Source organism: Rattus norvegicus, chromosome 6 (genome assembly GCF_036323735.1).
Source record: "Rattus norvegicus strain BN/NHsdMcwi chromosome 6, GRCr8, whole genome shotgun sequence".
Classification (NCBI taxonomy): domain Eukaryota; kingdom Metazoa; phylum Chordata; class Mammalia; order Rodentia; family Muridae; genus Rattus; species Rattus norvegicus.
The window spans coordinates 81,015,454-81,042,144 of record NC_086024.1 but is presented as its reverse complement, the minus strand read 5'-3'; the positions used below and the strand labels follow the sequence as shown (position 1 = coordinate 81,042,144).

Genomic DNA, 26,691 nt, shown 5'->3' with positions numbered 1-26,691 from the left:
TCACCCCCATTACTACATAAACAGCTCTTCTTTGTCAAAGGTATGTTATAAGATTCTTTCATAGTGAAATAAAACTAATTGTTTATTTCTTTTTAAAAATGCAAATTCCAATTCTTACTGGTTATTAAGATCCCTTTGATGTGTACTTAATGGCCTTGCACAGCAAGAACTATAAACAAATAAAAATTTAAATGAAATTCACTATCCCTTGTTAGCCCTTTCCAAATACAATTACATACATAATATAACATATACATCATAAAGAGGATATTGTCTATCATCACATTATAAAAAGGAATAATTTATGCTGTATTTACAAAATCTTATCTACACAAATAGAAATGCAAAATGCAGGTTTCTGTTTTTAATGACATTTTCTGCTTTGATTCAATGAGGGGAAGGAGCTAAGATATAAGCAACTAGATCAAGATTTCACAGTAACATTAAAATACATATTTTTCAAACATATCTGTATTTGTTAATACACTTAGCTATAATTAAAATGGAAGTTCTTTAAAAGAAAAAAGAAATGTTCAACATCCTTAGTCATCAGTGCAATGCAAATCAAAACAACCCTGAGATTTCACCTCACACAAGTCAGAATGGTTAAAATAAAAAACTCAGGTGATAGCAGATGCTGTCAAGGATGTGGAGAAAGAGGAACACTCCTCCATTGTTGGTGGGATTGCAGACTGGTACAACTACTCTAGAAATGAGTTTGGAAGTTCCTCAGAAAATTGGACATAGTACTACCTGAGGACCCAGCTATATACCTGGGCATATACCCAAAAGATGCTCCAACATATAACAAGGACACATAGTTCACTTTGTTCATAGCAGCCTTATTTATAATAGCCAGAAGCTGGAAAGAGCCCAGATGCCCTTCAGCAGAGAAATGGATACAGAAAATATGGTACATTTACACAATGGAGTACTACTCAGCTATTAAAAAGTGACTACAAGAAATTCTTAGCCAAATGGTTGGATCTAGAAAATATCATCCTGAGTGAGGGAACCCAATCATAAAAGAGCACACATGGTATGCACTCACTGATAAGTGGATATTAGTCCAAAAGCTCAAAATACCCAAGATACAATTCACAAAACACATGAAGCTCAAGAAGAAGACCAAAGTGTGGATGCTTCAGATCTTCTTAGAAGGAAGAACAAAAATACTCACAGGAGGAAATACAGAGACAAAGAGTAGAGCAGAGACTGAAGGAAAGACCACCCAGAGAATCTCCCACCATCCCATATACAGACCCCAAACCCAGACAGTATTACAGATACCAAGAATTGCATGGTGACAGGAGCCTGATGTGGCTGTCTTCTGAGAGATTCTGCCAAAACCTGACAAACACAGAAGCAGATGCTCACAGTCAATCATTGGACTGAGAATAGGGTCCTAATGTAGGAGTTAGAGAAGGCACTGAAGGAGCTGAGGGATTTGCAACCCCATAGGAAGAACAACAATGTCAACCAACCAGACTCTCCCAAAGCTCCCAGGGACTAAATCACCATTCCAAGAGTACACAGGAATAGACCTATGGCTCCTGCCAAATATGTAGCAGAGGATGGCCTTGTTGGGCATCAATGGGAGGAGAGGCCCTTGGTCATGTGAAGGCTCAATGCCCCAGTTTAGAGAATGTCAGGGCAGGGAGGTGGAAGGGAGTAGGTGGGTGGGTGAAAGAGCACCCTCAAAGAAGCAGAGGGAGGGGTATGGGATAGTGGATTTCTAGAGTGGAAACCAGGAAAGGAGATAACTTTTAAAATGTAAATTTAAAAAATCCAATAAAAGGGAATAAATCAAGGTAACCTCCAAAAAACCAATTATCTCAAAAAACAGAGAATTCACAACAGAAGAAATTCAATGGGCCAGAAGTACTTAAAGAAATGTTCAAGTCCTTAGTCCTCAAGGAAGTGCAAATCAAAATGACACTGTGATTCAACCTCACAGCAATAATAATGGCTAAGACCAAAAACTCAAGTGACAGCACATGCTGGTAAGGATGTGAAGAAAAAGGAACACTCCCTCTTTCCCCTCCATTGCTGGTGGGATTGCAAACTGGTACTACTCTGGAATACAATCTGGCAGTTCCTCAGAAAATTGGAAATAGTTCTACCTGAAGACGCAGCTATACCACTCTTGGACATACACAAAGACACATGCTCCACCATGTTCATAGTGCCCTATGTGTAATAGACAGAAGCTAGAAACAACCCAGATGTCCCTCACCCAAAGAATTGATACAGAAAATCTGTGGTTCTTTTTCACAGTGGTATACTATTCAGTTATTTAAAATGAGGACATCATGTATTTTGGAGGCAAATAGATAGAACTAGAAAATATCATCCTGAGTGAGGTAATCCAGACCCAAAAGGACATGCATGATATGTACTCACTGACAAGTGGATATTAGACCAAAAAGCATAGAATACTTAGGATACAAGCTACAGACCTTAAGGACAAGCAGAAATACCCAAGTGAGAAGGCTTCAATCCCACTTAGAAGGGGAAGGATATAATCACAGGAATAAAGAGGAAGGAAGAGATCTGGGTGGGAGAGAGGAGGGGGAGGAGAGAAGGGGAACAGGATCAGACATGGGGTTGGGAGGGCAGTAGAGAAGTGCGGAGGGCCAAGAGAATGAATGGAAATAAGCAGCCTTGGGGAGTGAGAGGTGAGGAGACCCTCTAGAATGTACCAGAGACCTGAGAAAGGAAACACTCTCAGTACTCACTGAGTGTGACCTTAGCCAAAATGCCCAACATTGGGGAAAGGGAACTTGAAGAGTCCACCTTCAGTAGATAGACAGGGCCTCGAGTGGAGGGAACGGGCTACTAACCCACAGTCAAAATTCCTGACCCAGAATTGTTCCTGTCTCAAAGAACTGCAGGGACAAAAGTGGATAAAAGACTGAAGGAAAGGCAGTCCAATGACTGGCCCAATTTGGGATCCATTTCATGGGGGGCAGGTACCAAGGCCTGACACTATTACTTATGCTGTGATGTGCTTACAGACAAGAGGAGCCTAGCATGGCTGTCCTCTGAGGGGCCCTACCAGCAGCTGACTGAGACAGAGGCAGATACTTATACCCAACCACTGGACTGAAATCAGGGATCCCCAAGGTTGAATTAGGGGAAGGATTGAAGTTGAAAGAGAAAGTGACCCCATAGGAAGACCACCAGTCTCAACTAAACCAGACCCCCAATAAAAGCTTATAATGGGGGGGGATATAGAGCCTTAACTCTAGTCATGCATCATTATAAATATATCTCCTAGTCTCAAGAATGGTTTATCTCTAATTGAGTTGTTGGCCAAAGGGGTCCCATGAGAATCCCCAAGCAACCCAGCATATTGCTAAGCACATAGATTGCTCTCCACAGATTGATTGCAAGGTTCTACTGCTGAAGACAACACCTACACAACTCATCAAACTTGGAGAAGTTGAGCTGATGCCTACATAGGGCCTTCATGCCTATATTCTAGTACCTTTGTTACAAGAAAGGTACTCTGCACGCTACCAAAGGAGAAACATAAAGATCAACTCAGCCTCAAACCCTTGGATCAACAATGGGCTCTTCCTTGCAAGAGGTACTAGTGCAATGGTGGCACAGAGCTTATGGGAGCAACCAACAAATATCTGATTTGACTCGAGGCCCACTCTACAAGATGGAACCCATGCCTGACACTGTAGGAGACCAAGAAACTCAGACTACAGACTACTTAGGCCAGGAGCTGAGGATAAGACTGAATTCTACTGTTTAAAAGAATGTACATTAAAAAATGACTCTTAATGACTTATACTCATAGGTCAGTGTCTTGCTCAGTCATAATCAAAGAAGCTCCCTTTGCAGAAGGTGGGTACAAATACACAAACCCACTCCCATACAATATGCAGAGTGAAAGACTTTGGCACACTCAGTTCTAAAAGGGGTGTCTCCATAAACAGAAGGACTAGTAGAGCCCTGTGAAAGAAGAGGTGGAAAGAAGAGGGGATGGAGGGAGCCAAGGAAATAAAAAAAGGCCCTCTAAATAAAAAGGGTCGACACACACATGAACTTACTAATACTGAGGCAACGTGCATAGGTCCTTCAAAGGTCTGTAACAGATGGGGTCCTACAGGAGAAACAGACACACGCACCCATTCCTATACCAGAAGCTATCTCGAATTGTTAATCACTTGCAAATGAAAATTTAGTGTTGAAGTCTCACTGGGGAAACAAACTTCTCTTCAGGGCAGGGCCCACGCCCAACAGTGGATGCCAATGAAAAACGAACTCGTGGCATCTTAGGAGGCTCCTTGTCTCATTGTCTTGGGCCAATGCTTTCCCTTTCTTTTCATCATAATTTTATTTCTCTTTTATTTATATTTGTCCTCTTTTCTTCCCTACGAGTCCTTTAACCTCAAGTTTGGTGTTTTTATGGGATCCCTGAGTCTGTGAACAAGTGGGGCTCTGCCTTGGTTTGTTTCTTGTATCTTTTCTTGTTTTGTTTTGTTTGTTTTACTTCTATTCGTTTGTTTTTTCCTATTCCAATGGGTAGTCTTATTTTCCTTTCCTTTCTTTTCTTTCCTTTTCTTTTCTTTTCTTTTACTATTACCTTTAGAAACCTGTTGGTTTTCTAATGAGAAATAGAAAGAAAGAGGATCTGGAAGGGAGGAGAGGTAGAAATGAACTGGGAGGAGTAGAAGGAGGGAAAACTGTAATCAGGACATATTATGTGGGGAAAATCTATTTCCATTAAAAGGGAAAATTAACAAAATAAAATTAAAAAGAACAAAAAGAAACAGTGAAGCTTAATACACAAGTTGCAGTAAGATATTACAGGAAAATATTTGAACAGATCCCTGTACTCAGTGGCTACACAGGCTATGAATGGAGGGGAAATGTAAAGAAGGAAATTATGGGTGTTAAGCAAATACTTTACACAATTACAAAGTAGTGAGGACCTGGAAATGCAGTGAGATAGCTTGACACTGAAAACCCTCATTGTTTTAAAAGGGGGCTGTCAGGTTATATCAAGCCACTTTTACTGAAAACACATTTAAATAATAGATAATTTTAAAATGTACATCTCAAATAATTCCTACCTTGCCTGAGAATTATGGGGTTCAAGTTTTAACAGAGATGTAAAATCATATACGGCCCCGGTCCAGTTTTCGTTTTCAAAGTAAAACATCCCACGTTTCCATAATGCGTCTGATCTTTTGGGATCATAATAAATACACTAGAGAGGTGTGAGAATGCAAACAGATTAGACAACGACAAAAAACTAAGACAAATACATAGTCACTTTCAAATTATATAAGAGAAACTCGCTTTAATATGCTAAAAATCTTCAGATTTTTGTTTAAAGATTATACTAAGAACTGTGCCCATCATCGAATTCTTTAAGTGGGACATTATATAAGAGGACGAAAAGCAGCAAATACAAGAAGCCAAAGATTTTGACTACTGAAAGTTTCACTGATAAAAATTCCTATATATCCTAGTAATGTCAGAAACTACCCTGTTAAGTGTCACCAGGACGACTGCCTAAGCATGACCTGAACAAGGGAACAGTAACACCCATGACAAAGTGAACAGAGGAAAGACCATAAGGCCTCATCTCTACAAAAGGAATGCTGGGACTGGGGAAAGTAGTCTTCCCCAGGGAAAAGCACACTAACTGGTTATCCGATTTCTGATAGCCAGCCCTGAAAACATACATATGAGTAACACTATCCTGTCTAAACAAGCTATAGTTGTGGATATATATATATATTCATATGTGTATACATATATACACATGTATATACATATGGATGTAACAATAATGAATAAAGAGGCCATAAATTTTAAAGAGAGCAAGCAGGACTACATGGGATGTTTGGAAGGAAGGATGGGTAGGGGGAAATATAATGTAATTATATTATAATCTCAAAACTAAAACCAGTAGGGTAGAGCTACACTGTCTTACATCGTTCTGTCCTAACAGTGGAGGAAAGATCTGAGCTGATTCTGTCACATGGGTTACAGCTTGATCCAGTCCCTAACACGAGAAGAAATAGAGGCGGTGATGTGCCTCACAGTTACTCACTGACATAGGGGACAGCGGAGGGCAGAAGCAGAGTCACCCGTATGTTCAGCTGGCACAAAGGAGCTCTCCAAGGACATTTAAAGTGGAAAGAAATGTGCTACGTATGTAGATTGGAATGGTTTGATTTCAGGATGCTGCACTCATCTGTTTTGAAACCACTGGTGTCCAACACAGGAAATGAGAAGAGTCAATAATTATTTTTACATGTTTCCCTTTAATTTAGACATTATAATTACCTCATTTCCTCCTTCCCTCCCTTTCCTCCAAACCCTCAGATATATCCCTCCTTGCTCTTTCAAATTCATGATCTCTTTTTTCATTAATTGTTACACGCATATGTGTATGTGTATATACACACATATTCCTAAATTAAACCTGCTCAGTATGTGTAATCTTACATCTTCGAAAGAGATTTTTGGTTACTTCTAGATTAGAAGTTACAAGAACAATAACGCTTTCCTCAAGCAGAAGAATATCGAGCTAAACCACTGAGAAATATGGCAGTTGGGAACACGCAGAATTAAATGATTTAAGTAATTTGTCTTTTAAGCTGTCCATTGTACTTAGGACTAAGTTTTATAGCAAAATCAGTTGATCAGAAATGCATGTCTTGCTGCATCCGAGGGAAATGTTGCCCTGGTGGCAGCCTCAAGGTGCAGTTCAATGAAAAGTTCACTTCCTTGTGAGTATTCTGTTAGCTACAGACGAATACAGACACCTCTCTCCAACCTGCTTTGCTTCATGACACCAGCATAATTTTGTGTCTCATACGCGTCTGTATCTTCCCTTAAGAATTCTTCTTTGAGATATGCATAATCTAGAAACATTTCTAAGTCTTTCACCACTTGTCTACTACTTATGCAGTGTCTCAGCCAACAAACATTTGTGAATGAATGAAAGGGTGAATGAACCCTGTCATCAGAGTTGCTTTGAAAACCAGTAGGTTCCATGAAGAGGGTGCCAGCTGTCCAAGAGTTTAATAAAGGGAGAAAGCTATTTCTTCTATTATCCATAGAGAAAAGGCAATTTTCAGAGCTTATAAAACCACAGTTTTTAGTCCAAGAAGAGAAACTGGAAAAGTTGGGAGTTGTGTAGGGTTGCCTCCGTGTCTCACATCTACCTTCTGATTTCCATTCACTCACCAATGTTTTTAAATCACCAAATTGGTGTAAGAGCATACCAGCAATGAAAGTTCTATAGATAGCTTATAATTGGTTTATTATACAGCATATGTGACTCTTAAGAACTTTGCGAGGGGGTTGGCTCAGTGCATTGGGGAAGCGTGTTGCTCTTGTAGGAGATCTGGGCTTTGGTTTCCAGCACCCGTTACTGGAGTCTGTAACTCTAGTTCCAGGAACCTGATGGTCTTCTGACCTCTGCAGGTACCAGACACATACATGGTGCACATGCAGACATGCAAGCCAAACACTCTTAAATAAGTTGATAAGAATGTTTGCAATGTAAAATCTGTAGATGGGAGCGCTGGGCATCAGGAAGCTTACTTTCGAGAAGTCATCAATCGCCAGAACTTTGTTTGTCTTCTCGTACATCTCCCCTCTCTTAAAGTAGAGGCTAGCATCTTTGGGCCTGCACTTAATGGCCTGACTGTAATTCAGAATTGCCAATGTAATATCGTTCTTCTCCCTGAAAATCTCTGCCTTTGACAAGTACGCCTCTATAAAGAAAAGACAAAGACTCCACTTTACAATCAACGGTGACATTTTAAGGCAGCAACTCCTATCCAAAACTGCAGTCTTATACTGATTTTTGACTAGTAAACTTCATTTCATTTTTCTTAAGCCCCACACCTTAAAGACTTTTCCCCTCAAAGTCTGAACACTCATTTGCAATTTTAAGGAGTGTTACTCTGAAGTAGCAAAATTACCACTCGCTCTGAAATATTAAGTTTGCCTGACTCAAAATTGGGTGGGATTTTAGCACACAGAGAGCAACATAGATCAGAAATGTTCAGCCATCTTCTACTATAGGATGTGGATCTATGAGTGCTAAGGATTCAAAGATGAGTATGACATTTCCACGTTTCTAGAAGGTTCTGCGTCCAGATGTTTAGAGAGTTAGAAATCAGCACTTAGGGCGCCACAGCTCTCATTCTGAAACGTGTGGCCAAGATTTACAAAGCACATCCGCCCCTAAAAAAAAACAATGTAAGGTTATATGGACTCTGCATTTGAAATATTAAGAAAGCTGTATTTTTAAAGCTGAAGACATTCACACAGTTGGTGCAGAACTTCTATCCATCGCTTATGTCTATAATGCCGACAAGAGCTGAGGTAAAGCGACAAGTGCTGGAACTGTCTCCATGTGCAGCCCACCTGCATGGTTTTTATTGTACTTAGTTATGAAATTCAAATCATCCAAAGCATCATTGATTTTGTCTTGGAAAAGATAAATGAAATGTCTGTGCCAATAGGCATTTAGAAACAATGGCTCCACAAATATGGTCTGAAAAAAAAAAAAAACCAAAACACATGTATAAAGTCGGGTGAGTTCATTTTCAGAAGGAAGAAACGCTATTAAATGAGTTTCTCAAACATCGGGGGTCTACACGTATGCCCATAAAAACTCTCAATCCTCACCCAATCTAGTATTTTAATAAGTATCTGAAAGTGTTAATACTTGTACTTCACAATCACATAAGCTGTTCAACAATGATTTGCCACTCAACATCTCAATAGAAAATTACAGTATAAACAAAAGCAATGTGAATGATGAATTGAGTTGTTTTTTAACTTACTTCCTGCAGGTCGTTCATGGCACTTTGCAGCTTTCCCAGTTTTCGATAAATAGCTCCACGCCTACAATACGCAAATGCCGGATTTTTTTTCTCACTTTTTATTTCTTGAGTCAGTAACTCCAGTTCAGATTCATAGTACTTAATGACCTCTGGGGGAAGATTACACTTCACATAATCAGTTAACTCCAGTTTGGAGATCTCTATCACTGGCTCTGGGGCACTCTTTTGAACAGATAACGCAACTGGTGTGCGTGTCCTCTGACATCTCTCTTTAGTAAATAGCTCGAGAACCCATTTCCGAGGATCAGTATTTTCTGGTATTCCTCCTCTGCTTTGAACAAACTGGTCAAAGTTTAAAAGTGTGGGTACGCTGGGGCACCTTATTTGACGTTCATATAATGGAACTTTAAGGAAATACTTTCTCTCTCCAGGAAGTACTCCATGGGATACTGATCTGGTTTTAAAAAAAAAGGATTATTTTTAATTACAAAAATACAATTACTTTTCTGATCAATATTTCAAACTCAACCACACACCAAAAACATTGCTATTTTTCTCTTATCAAAAACTGCTAATTTTATGCAACCCAAGTTCACATTTTCAATCATTAAAACTGTAACACGGTATGAAGAATCTCTGTTAACTAAACAGAAATGTATTTCTAATGGGGCAGACTCTCTAGACTGCTTCAACAATGACAATGTCGCCCCATTCGAATCTAATTCGCTACCTGCTTCAACAATGACAATGTCGCCCCGTTCGAATCTAATTCGCTACCTCGCCCTCTAGCATAATGGTTGGAGTGCGGAATTCAGAAGATAAGCAGGAAGGGATAAAGGAAATGCTTCTTCCAACGGCTACAGAGGATAAGAACTTGAACCTTATTTCTTTCATAAATTAATCATTTAAATGCTTTCAAATGATGCAGCTACAGGTTCCATTTCAAATTCTCATTAACAATACAGCTTCCATTGGGTAGCATTTACTATCAGTGTGGCAGTATGGTGGCTATGGGAGATGGTATAAGGACATTCTTCTAGACGTTTGCTCTAGAGGAAGCTTTAGCCTCATCTTTTACTTACAGAATTTATATTGTAAAAAAGTGCTAAAGCAGGAGAGTAAAAGTAGGAAAAGGCTCCTGTTCTTTTATTCTTTCTTACAATCTCTATTCCACGTTCTAGTAAACGCCTTCTTCATCTGTCCTGCATGGGATATCGCATCCTGGTTAATATGACACAAATTAAAGCCACCTTAGATTAGGGATCCTCAATACAGAAAGTGCCTAATGGCATGGGGCTGAATGTAAGCATGACTGTACGGTATTTTCTTAATTGGTGATTGATGTGGGAGAACCCAGTCTATTGTGGGTTGTGTCATCCCTGGACTAGAGGATCCTGAGTTCTATAAGAAAGCAGGCTGAGTAAGCCATGAGGAGCAAGCCCATAGTTAGCACTCCTGCATGGCCTCTGCATCAGCTCCTGTCTCCAGGTCCCTGCCCTGTTTGAGTTCCAGCCTTGATTCCCTTCAGTGATGAGCAGTGATGTGGAAGAGTAAGACAAATGTCCTCCCCAGATGGCTTTTGGTCATGTTGCCATCACATCAATAGGAACCCTAGCTGAGACACTTGGTACCCTCTGGGGTACCTTCAAGGTAGGTTGTCTCCAACTGGAATATAGCCCTTGACAAAAGATCAGGACTTCAAGGAAACTTTTCCTACACAACTGTTTTCCTCCAAATCCTAGTAAGTATTCCTTTTTAATTTTCTCAAACTTGGGTGTAGAAAATAAAGAGTGGCTCTCTTTCGTGATGCCTCCTAGGCGGTCGGCTATGTCAAGATGAAGCTGAGTGTCTCCTTCCCTGCCACTGGCTTTCAGAAACTCATAGAAGTGGATGATGAACGCAAGCTTCGTACGTTCTATGAGAAGCGCATGGCCACAGAAGTAGCTGCTGATGCTCTTGGTGAAGAGTGGAAGGGTTATGTGGTCCAGATCAGTGGTGAGAATGACAAACAAGGTTTTCCCATGAAGCAAGGCATTTTGACCCATGGCAGAGTGCGCCTGCTGTTGAGTAAGGGGCATTCTTGTTATAGACCAAGGAGAACTGGAGAAAGGAAGTGCAAGTCTGTTCACAGGTGCACTGTGGATGCCAACCTGAGTGTTCTCAACTTGGTTATTGTAAAAAAAAAAAAAAAGGAGAAAAGGATATTCCAGGACTGACAGATACCACTGTGCCTCATCGGTTGGGACCTAAAAGAGCTAGTAGAATCCGAAAGCTTTTTAATCTCTCCAAAGAAGATGATGTTGTCAGAAAGCCCTTAAACAAAGAAGGTAAGAAGCCCAGGACCAAAGCGCCCAAGATTCAGCGTCTTGTTACTCCCCGTGTCCTGCAACATGAATGCCAATTTATTGCTCTGAAGAAGCAAATCACTAAGAAAAACGAGGAGGCTGCAGAATACGATAAACTTTTGGCCAGGAGAATGAAGGAAGCCAAAGAAAAGCGCCAGGATCAGATTGCCAAGAGACGTAGGCTGTCCTCACTGAGAGCTTCTATTTCTAAATCTGAGTCCAGTCAAAAATAAGTCTTTGAAGAGTAACAAATAATGAGACCTTGAAAAACAGAAAGAAAAGAAAGAGTGCTTTTAGCCCTGGATACCTCAATAATCATTGCTTCCTTCTACCATACACCTTTGTCATACGGTCCCCAAATTGTTAAGATGAGAATGCACTCTAGTTAGGAGAAACTGTTTTGTACTAGAAGGGAGCTCAGGAAATACACAGAAAGGACAGCATAAAAGCAGGGACAGGGTAACACATGGAATGCAGTAGTATCACGCAGTGGAAGTAAAACTCCAGTCATACCAGTGGTAGCTAGCAAGAACCTACAAAGTATGAGTCACCTAGTTACTAGGACGAAAAGAGTGCCTCCAGTAAGCACTTGGGCACTTTTTGAAGGGATTTTTATCTTTGAATTTTTTCATGCAATATATTTTTATTATGCTTTCCCCTCCCCAAGTCCTCCAAGATTTTCCTCAGCTCCCTAATCCCCGTCATGTCAGTTCTTTCTTTTCTCTGTCTCTCTCCCAACAGAAAAACAAAAATCAAAACAATGAAACAGTAAGACCAAAAAAAAAAAAAGGAAAAAAAAAAAGCAAAAGCATATAGATCCCTGAGCCTTGATGGGTTTGATGAAGATATACATTTAAGACTGACTTCTCCAAGGCCTCTCCTGTCTTCTCTTCTTTCTCTTCTCTTCTCTTTTCTCTTCTCTCATCTCTTCTCTTCCTCTTCTCCCTTCTCCCTTCTCCCTTCTCCCTTCTCCCTTCTCCCTTCTCCCTTCTCCCTTCTCCCTTCTTCTTCTTCTTCTTCTTCTTCTTCTTCTTCTTCTTCTTCTTCTTCTTCTTCTTCTTCTTCTTCTTCTTCTTTTTCTTCTTCTTCTTTTTCTTCTTCTTCTTCTTTTCTTCTTCTTCTTCCTCTTCCTCTTCCTCCTCCTCCTCTTCCTCCTCCTTCTTCTCTCTCTCTCTCTCTCTCTCTCTCTCTCTCTCTCTCTCTCTCTCTCTCTCTGTCTCCACATTTACTCCAGGAACAAGCTTCTCTGATGAAAGCTGAGCAAAACGCTTTCAAAGAAAAAATAGGGGTGATACCAACTGGAAGCCCCAAACCCCTAAATGCAGCAAGATAATGAACTTACCATGGAATGAACACGAAACTAAATAAGCAGTCGTGGAAAACAGGATCCCTTCCCCAAATTCCACTTATCTTTCCTAACAGAAACTGTCTGAGAGACATCATATCCATTGCTGTGAGATGCAGCCTCCCCCTGCATAAATAGCTGTTAACTACTATACTATCATGTTGGCCTCATACCTGTGTTGTATCACACTGACTCACCACACTGGATCCCAAAGTCTCCAGCTGTGAGATCTGAATACTTTGGCTCAGCCACAGTTGCCAGTCCCTCACCCTCCCATATCCATGTGGCTGCTGGCCCTATTTAGTGCAGCCTGGCTTACACTACCTATCACCACAGAAGCTACCATGCATCCGAAACACCTAGGAGGCTTGTGGAAAGGCAGACTTTTGGGCCTTCACAATCTCTAATTGAGCTGGAATAAGGTAGGGTCCTGGGGTTTACATTCTAACAAGTTTCCACATAAAACACACTGATACAAGGAAAGTACTCTAAGAACCACTGTCATCAATGAGTGAGCTCTTAAAAATCCCTGGGGAAAGGAGAGCTGATCTCCAAACTGTGGCATCCCTAATCAAGCTCTAACCCCTGGAGGAGACACAGAAAACGCAAGAGTGAGGGCACATAAAGAAACACTACAGATCCTGATCTCAGAGGCAGGGGTGAAGAAGTGGAGGATGAAGAGGGATCTGCTGTGGTTCAGTGGTCCCAGTGGGACAGATATGGCTGTAGAGTGGTGAATGCCAGCAAAAACTGCCTAGCCAGTGCAGAACACAAAGAAAGACACAATTACGACAGTTAACCACAGGAACAGAATGGTAATAAAAGAATTTTACTTTGTAAGGACCCGTGGCAATAACTCAATGGCTACAGTTTTTTCAGTGATAAGACAGATGGGCAGCCTGCTCAAGTATTGTTTGACTTAGATAAGCAAGAAATGTCTCGGTCTGCTGGGCGTAAAAACTAAATGGCTATGCATTTGAGAGTCATGTCATTTTGCCCAGATCTCAGAACCAAACCTGACATGAAGCATAGGCCAGATCCCACTGACAGTATCCAACCATGTGACACGTGCATCTGCAAATTCACCCCCTCCGCCAAAGAGTCTAAACACTAGTACTCTGGCCTTCTGGAGGTCAGTAGATACTCTATTTCTTTTTTAGATTTATATATTGTATGTGTGTATACTGTTGTTACTTTCAGACACACCAGAAGAAGACATTGGATCCCGTTACAGTTGACTGTGAATCACCATGTGATTGCTGGAAATTGACTTCAGGACCTCTGGAAGTGGAGTCAATGTTCTTAACCACTGAGCCATCTCTCCAGCCCCTACATACTCACTCTAAACGTAACATGACACTGAGTCAATAAAATTAAGGAATTAATTAAGTAATAAGAAGACTATTATTAGCCTCTGACTATCTAATAATGGACCTATGGAGGCAAGGAAGGGCCCACCCTGTAGTCATTTTCTTATCTTGGAACGTGTAGCAGCAAAGAGTAACTCAGAAAAAAAAATCAGTGTAGACAAGAACATAACGGTAGTTTAAAATTAAAAATAAAAAGACAAGCAGAAAATTCTGGAGGTGCCTTGCCCTACCCCACACCATCCTCCAGGAAGTCAGCACACATTAAAATCCACCAGGTCACTGACAAAATGGTGCATTCATAGTGATGGCACCGTCAGCAATTTCAAAGACAAATACAGGTGACCATTCCATTTCCTGTTCCTGCTTGGCCAGTGATAAAACCAAATATCTGGAAGAAAATTCTTACAACTTATGGTGAAGGTAAATTTAAGCAGGTGTTCATTACAACAGCACCGAGGTCAAGATGTGCTAAAGCAGTGTGCACACCTCTGACACCTGATTTGCAGCTGTCGATCTGGCTTTCTTTTTCCAAAGGCATAACACGGAACATCAAGGGGGGTGCCTTAGACAGGGTTTTACTGCTGTGAACAGACACCATGACCAAGTCAAGTCTTATAAGGACCACATTTAATTGGTGGCTGGTTTACAGGTCGGAGGTTCAATCCATTATCGTCAAAGTGAGGGTACGGCACCATCCCAGGCAGGCATGGTGCAGGAGGAGCTGAGAGTTCTACATCTTCATCTGAAGGCTGCTAGCAGAATACTCACTTCGAGGCAGCTAGAACTAGGGTATTAAAGCCCACACCCACAGTGACACACCCACTCCAACAAGGCCACACCCTGGCCCAAGCACATACAAACCATCACTGGAGGTTTACATGTATGCAGCAGGGGCAGTAGTATCTACCGTAACTGGCCTGCCCACGATCTCACCTCTCCTATAACGTCACAGTGATCTGAAGCTAAACTGACAGGCACTCCTAATAGGACTTTGAATCTCACTGGACCCATCTACTCCTTGCACAGTTGATCCTCTAGGAAAAGCTTCATGTTTTCAATTGCTCCAGTATAAATCCTTGGGCGTCTCCTTGATTTCTTTCTCGTGTCTTTCCAGTAGTCCATGAGCAAATACTGCTGGCTATACTCCTAACATCTGTCTAGAATGTGGCCACATTTCACCAGCTGAATTGCTCTCACTTCAGACCAAGCAACTATTTCTCACATGGGCCATTCAATAGCATTCTTATAGATTTCTGTGCTTCCGTTATAATTTCTTAATTGATACCATTATCACGGTGAGGTTCCTGGAAGATGTGTTTGATGATTTCAACATACTATTACTTGCTCTTGAGCTCTCCTTTTATATTTAAAGATACAATCCATTTATCATAGCCTACAAATATCTCCATCTTCTCAAATTCACGATGACTTAAAATCCAATTCTATTCCATTGATCTACGTGCTGGTCTCGATACCAATACCATACAACTTTTATCACAATTGCTCTGTAATACTGCTTGAAGTCAGGGATGGTGATTCCCCCAGAAGCTCTTTTATTGTTGAGGATAGTTTTCCCTATCCTGGGTGTTTTGTTATTTCAAATGAATTTGCAAATTGCTCTTTCTAATTTTATGAAGAATTGAGTTGGAACTTTGATGGGGATTGCATTGAATCTATAGATTGCTTTCAGCCAGATGGCCATCTTTACTATATTAATCCTGCCAATCCATGAGCTTGGGAGATCTTTCCAACTTTTGAGATCTTCAGTTTCTTTCTTCAGTTTCAAGTCTTCAGAGACTTGAAGTTCTTGTCATACAAATCTTTCACTTGCTTGATTAGAGTCACACTCAGGTATTTTATATTATTTGTGACTATTGTGAAGGGTGTCATTTCCCTAATTTCTTTCTCAGCCTGTTTATCCTTTGAGTAGAAGGCTACTGATTTGTTTGAGTTAATTTTATAATCCAGCCCTTTGAATTCACACACCTATGGTCATTTGATCTTTGACAAAGGGCTAAAACCATTCAATGGGGAAAAAAGACAGGATTTTCAACAAATAGTGCTGGCTCAGCTGGAGGTCAGCATGTAGAAGAATGCAAATTTATCCATTCTTATCTTCTTATACAAAACTCAAGTCCAAGTGGATCGAAGACCTCCACATAAAACCAGATGCACTGAAACTAATAGAAGAGAAAGTGGGTAAGAACCTCGAACACATAGGCACAGGAGAAATTTTCCTGAATAGAACACCAATGGCTTATGCTCTAAGATCAAGAATAGACAAATGGGATCTCATAAAATTGTAAAGCTTCTGTAAAGCAAAGAATATTGTCAATAGGACAAAATGGCAACCAACAGATTGGGAAAAGATCTTTACCCAATCTAATATATACAAAGAACTCAAGAAGTTAGACTCCAGAGAAGCAAAATAATCTTTTTTAAAAAATGGGGTACAGAGCTAAGCAAGTAATTCTCAACTGAAAAATATTGAATGGCCAAGAAGCACCTAAAGAAATGTTCAACATCCTTAGTCATGAGGGAAATGCAAATCAAAACAACCCTGAGATACCACCTCACACCAGTCAGAATGGCTAAGATCAAAAACTCAGGTGACAGGAGACACTGGTAAGGATGTGGAGAAAGAGGAACACTCCTCCATTGTTGGTGGGATTCCAAGCTGATACAACCACTCTGGAAATCAGTCTGGCAGTTCCTCAGAAAATTGAACATAGTACTACCTGAGGACCCAGCAATACCACTCCTGGACATACACCCAAAAGATGCTCCAACATATAACAAAGACACATGCTCCACTATGTTCATAGCAGCCTTATTTATAATAGCCAGAAGCTGGAAAGAACTCAGATGTCCTTTGACAGAAGAATGGATACAGAAGATATTGTACATTTATCCAATGGAGTACAACTCAGCTATTAAAAACAATGACTACATGAAATTCATAGGCAAATGAATGGAACTAGAAAATATCATCCTAAGTGAAGTAACCCAGTCACAAAAGAACATACATGGTATGCACTCACTGATAAGTGGATTTTAGCCCAAAAGCTCAAAATACCCAAGATACAATTCATAAACCATATGAAGCTCAAGAAGGAAGACAAAAATGTAGATGCTTCAGCCCTTCTTAGAAGGGAGAACAAAATACTAATGGGAGGAAATACAGGGACAAAGAGTGGAGCAGGGACTGAAGGTAATCCAGAGACTGCCCCACCTGGGGATCCATCCCAAATGTAGCCACCAAACCCAGTCACTATTGCTGATTCAAGGAAGTACTTGCTGACAGCAGCCTGATATGGATCTCTTCTGAAAGGCTCTGCCGGAGGATTATAGATACAGATGAGGATACTTGCAGTCAACCATTGGACTGAGCATTGGAACCCCAATGGAGGAGTTAGAAAAAGGACTGGATGGGGTTGGGGATTTAGCTCAGTGGTAGAGCGCTTGCCTAGGAAGCGCAAGGCCCTGGGTTCGGTCCCCAGCTCCGAAAAAAAGAACCAAAAAAAAAAAAAAAAAAGAAAGAAAAAGGACTGGAGGAGCTGAAAGGGTCTACAACCCCATGAGAACAACATCAACCAACCAAACCCCTACCCCCAGAGCTCCCAGGGACTAAAACACCAACCAATGAGAAAACATGGAGGAACCCACGGCTCCAGCTGCATATGTAGCAGAGGATGACCTTGTTGAACATCAATAGGAGGAGAAGCCCTTGGTCCTGTAAAGTCTCATTTCCCTAGTGTAGGGGAAAGCCAGGGTGTTGAGATGAGAGTGGGTGGGTGGGAGTGGGAGTATCTTCATAGAAATAGGAGGTGGGGGAGGGGAGTTGGAGAGGGGGAAAAGTGATAATATTTGAAATGTAAATACATAACATATCCAATACAATGAAAATATGTATACATTTTTCATTATTTATGTGTATGGTGTTTGCATGTATGTAGACAAGTATGTATGGGTACAAACACTCATAGATGTACATATAGACTCCAGAGGAGGATGCTGTGTGTTACCCACTGTCCCTCTCCCCTTCCCTCCTGAGTCACAGTGTCTTACTGAGCCTGAAGCTCTATTTCAGCTGTCTAGCTAGCTAATGAGCTGCTGGGACCCACCTGTCTCTACCTTTCCCTACCCTCAATGCTGGGGTGAGAGGCACTGGCAGTCAAGCCTATCATCTTTGTATGGGTACAGGCAATGTGAACTCAGCTTCCTGTGGTTATAAAAGCATTCTTACCCATTAAGACATCGCTAGAGCTTCAACTTGTGGGCACTTGTTTGAGTAATTTTGCATTTATCATTTACCATGGCCAATAGGGCAATCCTGGATAGTATCCCCAGATGCTTCCTTGGCCTTACTTTTGTATCAGTCTCTGGTATTCCAGAGACCGGTCTATATGCTTTCTAAAGGCAATGAGCATATTCTCCAGCTCAGGGCTTTTGGCCTTGCTTTTACCTCTTCTTCAGAGATCTGAACATGTCATCTGAGCACTCTGCCTAATACAACGCCTCCTGTGTCATTCTCCTGCAATGTTCTACTGTATTATCCCACCCTGCCTTAGCGTTCTTTGTCCATGTGTGCTTAGTGTTCTTCACTGTCCTCGTTCGCGGTTTCCCGTCCAGGATAGTACCTGGTGTACAGAAGGTACTCAATAAATTTACTCTAAAGAAGTGAACGGCTGAGCTCGAGTAATCACTCCCTTTACAAGCTGCTCACGTCTTACTTCAGCCACAGTCCCTTCCTGCTTTAAAGCAGAGGCAACGCTCAGTTCTAAGATCCATTTATGAAATAAGTACTTGAAATTGAAATGCATGTCTATTTCATTTACAGCACATATATTTTGTTTGTGGCTCTTTAAGTCTAGGAAAGAGCACAGTTAACGTATTCCGTTGTGGAGCCCCTTAGTCTGTTCTGCAAGGTACTCGGAGTGAATGGAACTTTTATTTGTGGATCCCTGGTTCCCATTGATTTCCCCCAAAAGACTTCTTAAAAAGAAAGTCAAAAATCTACTTTTAACCATAAATATATGCCCAGTATATACGAAAAAAAAAAGCATTTAGAAAGCATAAAGTAAACTTTTGAGGAGTCTCTTCCTAGCCCGTCCCCACCAACGTCCTACAGCTCAAAAACAATCAATGCCAGAACTTAATGGAGATAGTCCCATGTGGGCACACATTTAACATGCATGCATAGGACAATCTGTTCCCACGGTTTGTTTGAATGTGTTTCCATGTACACATTCAAAACTATGCTAACGGTGACTTAATGACAGGCCTGCAATAGTTTCTAGTTCTTTTTTTTTTTTTTTACAATGAGGATGTATTATCTTGCTAGCTGATAAAATAATTATAATATCTTAAAGGGAACTAGAACCTGTTAGACAAGTTTCCAGAGGAATGTAAAAAGCAAACACAGATAATGGGTGAACTTTTACAAGGAAAAGCTATAGTCTCGCATCATTGAAATTAAATAGCCCAAATTAAAAGAGAAAAAGGGGAAAGAAAAAGCATGGTCAGAAAGTCTAGATCCACATTTTTTCACAGCCACGAGTATGGTTCGCGGTTTCTCAGTTGAAGGAACAAGATTGTACATTAAGCTGCTGGTTCATCTGCCACGTAGGGAGGCCAGGTTCTCAGGGCGGAGTATGTGTACACATAATTATCTCGAGGTGAGATGTGGAGCTGGTGGAGGGAACAGGGAAGTTTTAAACAGCTTAAATGTGTTGCTCAAGGTATTCCATTTGTATAAGGATAATGTTGATTTTACTGTCTCACTTACGAGACTTCTGAGCTGGAAATAACCTCAGCTGTCATACGGATAAACTCATCTTCCGGATGAGGAAATAAGCCTAAGAAATCAAGTGGCTTGGCCTGGTTAGAATGCAGATTCAGACATGGCTGACGCATCCTTGTTCCTGGAACTGAACTGCCTCCAGCTCTCGGAGAACAAGGGAAATCTGAGATGTGACAGAGGACCAGGTATCTGGCACTCTGCCAGAGCCCTGCCGAGGATGGGAAGTAACAGGGGCAGCCCGTCCCTTTAGCCCATCAGTCCGAGGGGACTGAAAGGTAATGTGTGAGCCTGGGATTTTAAATGGCCCAAATAACCTTCAGCAGGAACAGAGTTCTAGAGTCAAGGTCCGACTTGATAGGTGAAAGTGCAGGGGGGTCCATTTCAAATCATGTAGGGAGTCAGCCAAGAATGGCCATCACTCATCAAGAGAAAGCTGAGTGTAAAACAGTAAGAAGAATATTTACGAGTCACCAAAATTAATGTTTTAAAAGTCCTACATTTAGAAATAAAATTATCATCAAGGTGTTCCATAACTCGTTTTGAGCTAACAATTACCTCCTATCTACATGGATACATAATTAGGTTTCACAGGGACATAGAAAGTACTGACACCATCCGGGACACAGTTGTTCTACTGCCCGTGCACTTCGTACTGTGACCTTCACAGCAGATGCACATTTTAAGGTAGGTTATTAACAGAGGCAAACCCATTTCTCCAAATGGCGAGAGCTGGCTAGATTCTCCTATGCAGGAGAATATGCTTGATTGGTTCTTCCTTAGATGTCTGACTGCACTGAATAAATCACATTCTAAAACCATCCATTTGACTGAAAATGTCTGATTTCATTTTTCTTTAAAGCCCAATCGAATGCATATATGCATATATACATGTATGTGTATTACATTTTCATCAGTGCAGCATGTAGGAAAGCTAAATGTTTAGGAATGAGGCAAGACTGAATGCAGGGAATGGACATGAGTCGTGAAGAAAAGAATATACAGATAATTTCTTTTCTACTTCAGACTCTGTCATGGATTATGTGTTTGGTGTGGTGGATAAGGGTATAAAAACAGATTTGGGCACCCGCGGATCCCGGCCCGCAGCAGCTCTCTGCTCCCAGACCCGGTGAGAGAGAGACCCAACCGCCTGGTCAGGTGGGCACTCCTGAGGCTGCAGAGCGGAAGAGACCAACAACACTGCTCACCCCTGCCCACATCCCTGGCCCAAGAGGAAACTGTATAAGGCCTCTGGGCTCCCGTGGAGGAGGGCCCAGGAGCAGCAGGACACCTGCCTGAGACACCACCGGAACCGGAAAGAAACAGACCGGATAAACAGTTCTCTGCACCCAAATCCCGTGGGAGGGAGAGCTAAACCTTCAGAGAGGCAGACAAGCCTGGGAAACCAGAAGAGACTGCTCCCTGCACACACATCTCAGACGCCAGAGGAAAAAGCCAAAGACCATCTGGAACCCTGGTGCACTGAAGCTCCCGGAAGGGGCGGCACAGGTCTTCCTGGTTGCTGCCGCTGCAGAGAGCCCCTGGGCAGCACCCCACGAGCGAACCTGAGCCTCGGGACCACAGGTAAGACCAAATTTTCTGCTGCAAGAAAGCTGCCTGGTGAACTCAAGACACAGGCCCACAGGAACAGCTGAAGACCTGTAGAGAGGAAAAACTACACGCCCGAAAGCAGAACACTCTGTCCCCATAACTGACTGAAAGAGAGGAAAACAGGTCTACAGCACTCCTGACACACAGGCTTATAGGACAGTCTAGCCACTGTCAGAAATAGCAGAACAAAGTAACCCTAGAGATAATCTGATGGCGAGAGGCAAGCGCAGGAACCCAAGCAACAGAAACCAAGACTACATGCCATCATCGGAGCCCAATTCTCCCACCAAAACAAACATGGAATATTCAAACACACCAGAAAAGCAAGATCTAGTTTCAAAATCATATTTGATCATGATGCTGGAGGACTTCAAGAAAGACATGAACACACTTAGGGAAACACAGGAAAACATTAATAAACAAGTAGAAGCCTACAGAGAGGAATCGCAAAAATCCCTGAAAGAATTCCAGGAAAACACAATCAAACAGTTGAAGGAATTAAAAATGGAAATAGAAGCAATCAAGAAAGAACACATGGAAACAACCCTGGATATAGAAAACCAAAAGAAGAGACAAGGAGCTGTAGATACAAGCTTCACCAACAGAATACAAGAGATGGAAGAGAGAATCTCAGGAGCAGAAGATTCCATAGAAATCATTAACTCAACTGTCAAAGATAATGTAAAGCGGAAAAAGCTACTGGTCCAAAACATACAGGAAATCCAGGACTCAATGAGAAGATCAAACCTAAGGATAATAGGTATAGAAGAGAGTGAAGACTCCCAGCTCAAAGGACCAGTAAATATCTTCAACAAAATCATAGAAGAAAACTTCCCTAACCTAAAAAAAGAGATACCCATAGACATACAAGAAGCCTACAGAACTCCAAATAGATTGGACCAGAAAAGAAACACCTCCCGTCACATAATTGTCAAAACACCAAACGCACAAAATAAAGAAAGAATATTAAAAGCAGTAAGGGAAAAAGGTCAAGTAACATATAAAGGGAGACCTATCAGAATCACACCAGACTTCTCGCCAGAAACTATGAAGGCCAGAAGATCCTGGACTGATGTCATACAGACCCTAAGAGAACACAAATGCCAGCCCAGGTTACTGTATCCAGCAAAACTCTCAATTAACATTGATGGAGAAACCAAGATATTCCATGACAAAACCAAATTTACACAATATCTTTCTACAAATCCAGCACTACAAAGGATAATAAATGGTAAAGCCCAACATGAGGAGGCAAGCTATACCCTAGAAGAAGCAAGAAACTAATCGTCTTGGCAACAAAACAAAGAGAATGAAAGCACACAAACATAACCTCACATCCAAATATGAATATAAAGGGAAACAATAATCACTATTCCTTAATATCTCTCAATATCAATGGCCTCAACTCCCCAATAAAAAGACATAGATTAACAAACTGGATATGCAACGAGGACCCTGCATTCTGCTGCCTACAGGAAACACACCTCAGAGACAAAGACAGACACTACCTCAGAGTGAAAGGCTGGAAAACAACTTTCCAAGCAAATGGTCAGAAGAAGCAAGCTGGAGTAGCCATTCTAATATCAAATAAAATCAATTTCCAACTAAAAGTCATCAAAAAAGATAAGGAAGGACACTTCATATTCATCAAAGGAAAAATCCACCAAGATGAACTCTCAATCCTAAATATCTATGCCCCAAATACAAGGGCACCTACATACGTAAAAGAAACCTTACTAAAGCTCAAAACACACATTGCACCTCACACAATAATAGTGGGAGATTTCAACACCCCACTCTCATCAATGGACAGATCATGGAAACAGAAATTAAACAGTGATATCGACAGACTAAGAGAAGTCATGAGCCAAATGGACTTAACAGATATTTATAGAACATTCTATCCTAAAGCAAAAGGATATACCTTCTTCTCAGCTCCTCATGGCACTTTCTCCAAAATTGACCATATAATTGGTCAAAAAACGGGCCTCAACAGGTACAGAAAGATAGAAATAATCCCATGCGTGCTATCGGACCACCACGGCCTAAAACTGGTCTTTAATAACAATAAGGGAAGAATGCCCACATATACGTGGAAATTGAACAATGCTCTACTCAATGATAACCTGGTCAAGGAAGAAATAAAGAAAGAAATTAAAAACTTTTTAGAATTTAATGAAAATGAAGATACAACATACCCAAACTTATGGGACACAATGAAAGCTGTGCTAAGAGGAAAACTCATAGCGCTGAGTGCCTGCAGAAAGAAACAGGAAAGAGCATATGTCAGCAGCTTGACAGCACACCTAAAAGCTCTAGAACAAAAAGAAGCAAATACACCCAGGAGGAGTAGAAGGCAGGAAATAATCAAACTCAGAGCTGAAATCAACCAAGTAGAAACAAAAAGGACCATAGAAAGAATCAACAGAGAGCTCTCTGCTCCCAGACCCGGTGAGAGAGAGACCCAACCGCCTGGTCAGGTGGGCACTCCTGAGGCTGCAGAGCAGAAGAGACCACCAACACTGCTCACCCCTGCCCACATCCCTGGCCCAAGAGGAAACTGTATAAGGCCTCTGGGCTCCCGTGGGGGAGGGCCCAGGAGCGGCAGGACCCCTGCCGGAGACACCGCCGGACCCTGAAGGAAACAGACCGGATAAACAGTTCTCTGCACCCAAATCCCGTGGGAGGGAGAGCTAAACCTTCAGAGAGGCAGACAGGCCTGGGAAACCAGAAGAGACTGCTCCCTGCACACACATCTCGGACGCCAGAGGAAAAAGCCAAAGACCATCTGGAACCCTGGTGCACTGAAGCTCCCGGAAGGGGCGGCACAGGTCTTCCTGGTTGCTGCCGCTGCAGAGAGCCCCTGGACAGCACCCCACGAGCAAACCTGAGCCTCGGGACCACAGGTAAGACCAAATTTTCTGCTGCAAGAAAGCTGCCTGGTGAACTCAAGACACAGGCCCACAGGAACAGCTGAAGACCTGTAGAGAGGAAAAACTACACGCCCGAAAGCAGAACACTCTGTCCCCATAACTGACTGAAAGAGAGGAAAACAGGTATACAGCACTCCTGACACACAGGCTTATAGGACAGTCTAGCCACTGTCAGAAATAGCAGAACAAAGTAACACTAGAGATAATCTGATGGCGAGAGGCAAGCGCAGGAACCCAAGCAACAGAAACCAAGACTACATGCCATCATCGGAGCCCAATTCTCCCACCAAAACAAACATGGAATATCCAAACACACCAGAAAAGCAAGATCTAGTTTCAAAATCATATTTGATCATGATGCTGGAGGACTTCAGGAAAGACCTGAACACACTTAGGGAAGCACAGGAAAACATTAATAAACAAGTAAAAGCCTACAGAGAGGAATCGCAAAAATCCCTGAAAGAATTCCAGGAAAACACAATCAAACAGTTGAAGGAATTAAAAATGGAAATAGAAGCAATCAAGAAAGAACACATGGAAACAACCCTGGATATAGAAAACCAAAAGAAGAGACAAGGAGCTGTAGATACAAGCTTCACCAACAGAATACAAGAGATGGAAGAGAGAATCTCAGGAGCAGAAGATTCCATAGAAATCATTGACTCAACTGTCAAAGATAATGTAAAGCGGAAAAAGCTACTGGTCCAAAACATACAGGAAATCCAGGACTCAATGAGAAGATCAAACCTAAGGATAATAGGTATAGAAGAGAGTGAAGACTCCCAGCTCAAAGGACCAGTAAATATCTTCAACAAAATCATAGAAGAAAACTTCCCTAACCTAAAAAAAGAGATACCCATAGACATACAGGAAGCCTACAGAACTCCAAATAGATTGGACCAGAAAAGAAACACCTCCCGTCACATAATTGTCAAAACACCAAACGCACAAAATAAAGAAAGAATATTAAAAGCAGTAAGGGAAAAAGGTCAAGTAACATATAAAGGGAGACCTATCAGAATCACACCAGACTTCTCGCCAGAAACTATGAAGGCCAGAAGATCCTGGACTGATGTTATACAGACCCTAAGAGAACACAAATGCCAGCCCAGATTACTGTATCCAGCAAAACTCTCAATTAACATTGATGGAGAAACCAAGATATTCCATGACAAAACCAAATTTACACAATATCTTTCTACAAATCCAGCACTACAAAGGATAATAAATGGTAAAGCCCAACATAAGGAGGCAAGCTATACCCTAGAAGAAGCAAGAAACTAATCGTCTTGGCAACAAAACAAAGAGAATGAAAGCACACAAACATAACCTCACATCAAATATGAATATAACGGGAAGCAATAATCACTATTCCTTAATATCTCTCAATATCAATGGCCTCAACTCCCCAATAAAAAGACATAGATTAACAAACTGGATACGCAACGAGGACCCTGCATTCTGCTGCCTACAGGAAACACACCTCAGAGACAAAGACAGACACTACCTCAGAGTGAAAGGCTGGAAAACAACTTTCCAAGCAAATGGTCAGAAGAAGCAAGCTGGAGTAGCCATTCTAATATCAAATAAAATCAATTTCCAACTAAAAGTCATCAAAAAAGATAAGGAAGGACACTTCATATTCATCAAAGGAAAAATCAACCAAGATGAACTCTCAATCCTAAATATCTATGCCCCAAATACAAGGGCACCTACATATGTAAAAGAAACCTTACTAAAGCTCAAAACACACATTGCACCTCACACAATAATAGTGGGAGATTTCAACACCCCACTCTCATCAATGGACAGATCATGGAAACAGAAATTAAACAGTGATGTAGACAGACTAAGAGAAGTCATGAGCCAAATGGACTTAACGGATATTTATAGAACATTCTATCCTAAAGCAAAAGGAAATACCTTCTTCTCAGCTCCTCATGGTACTTTCTCCAAAATTGACCATATAATTGGTCAAAAAACGGGCCTCAACAGGTACAGAAAGATAGAAATAATCCCATGCGTGCTATCGGACCACCACGGCCTAAAACTGGTCTTCAATAACAATAAGGGAAGAATGCCCACATATACGTGGAAATTGAACAATGCTCTACTCAATGATAACCTGGTCAAGGAAGAAATAAAGAAAGAAATTAAAAACTTTTTAGAATTTAATGAAAATGAAGATACAACATACTCAAACTTATGGGACACAATGAAAGCTGTGCTAAGAGGCAAACTCATAGCGCTGAGTGCCTGCAGAAAGAAACAGGAAAGAGCATATGTCAGCAGCTTGACAGCACACCTAAAAGCTCTAGAACAAAAAGAAGCAAATACACCCAGGAGGAGTAGAAGGCAGGAAATAATCAAACTCAGAGCTGAAATCAACCAAGTAGAAACAAAAAGGACCATAGAAAGAATCAACAGAACCAAAAGTTGGTTCTTTGAGAAAA

The 26,691-nt window shown here is 41.3% G+C and overlaps 1 protein-coding gene and 1 pseudogene across 21 annotated transcripts in view; one reads left to right on the top strand and one right to left on the bottom strand.

Annotated features, from left to right (window-relative positions):
• Ttc6 (tetratricopeptide repeat domain 6) overlaps nt 1-26,691 on the bottom strand; it is a 231,116-nt gene that overhangs the window by 61,026 nt on the left and 143,399 nt on the right. For 19 of the 21 annotated variants that reach the window (XR_005505974.2, XR_005505975.2, XR_005505976.2 and 16 more), the window contains 4 exons: nt 8,835-9,288; nt 8,413-8,542; nt 7,582-7,754; nt 5,091-5,227 (listed from right to left, as the gene is read on the bottom strand). Coding sequence is in view for 18 of the 21 variants with exons in the window: in XM_063262645.1 (XP_063118715.1) it covers nt 5,091-5,227; nt 7,582-7,754; nt 8,413-8,542; nt 8,835-9,288 (894 nt within the window). In the remaining 3 variants the exon portion in view is untranslated. The other 2 variants (XM_063262658.1, XM_063262657.1) reach the window with 2 other exon arrangements.
• Nucleotides 10,640-11,412, top strand: Rps6-ps8 (ribosomal protein S6, pseudogene 8; annotated as a pseudogene).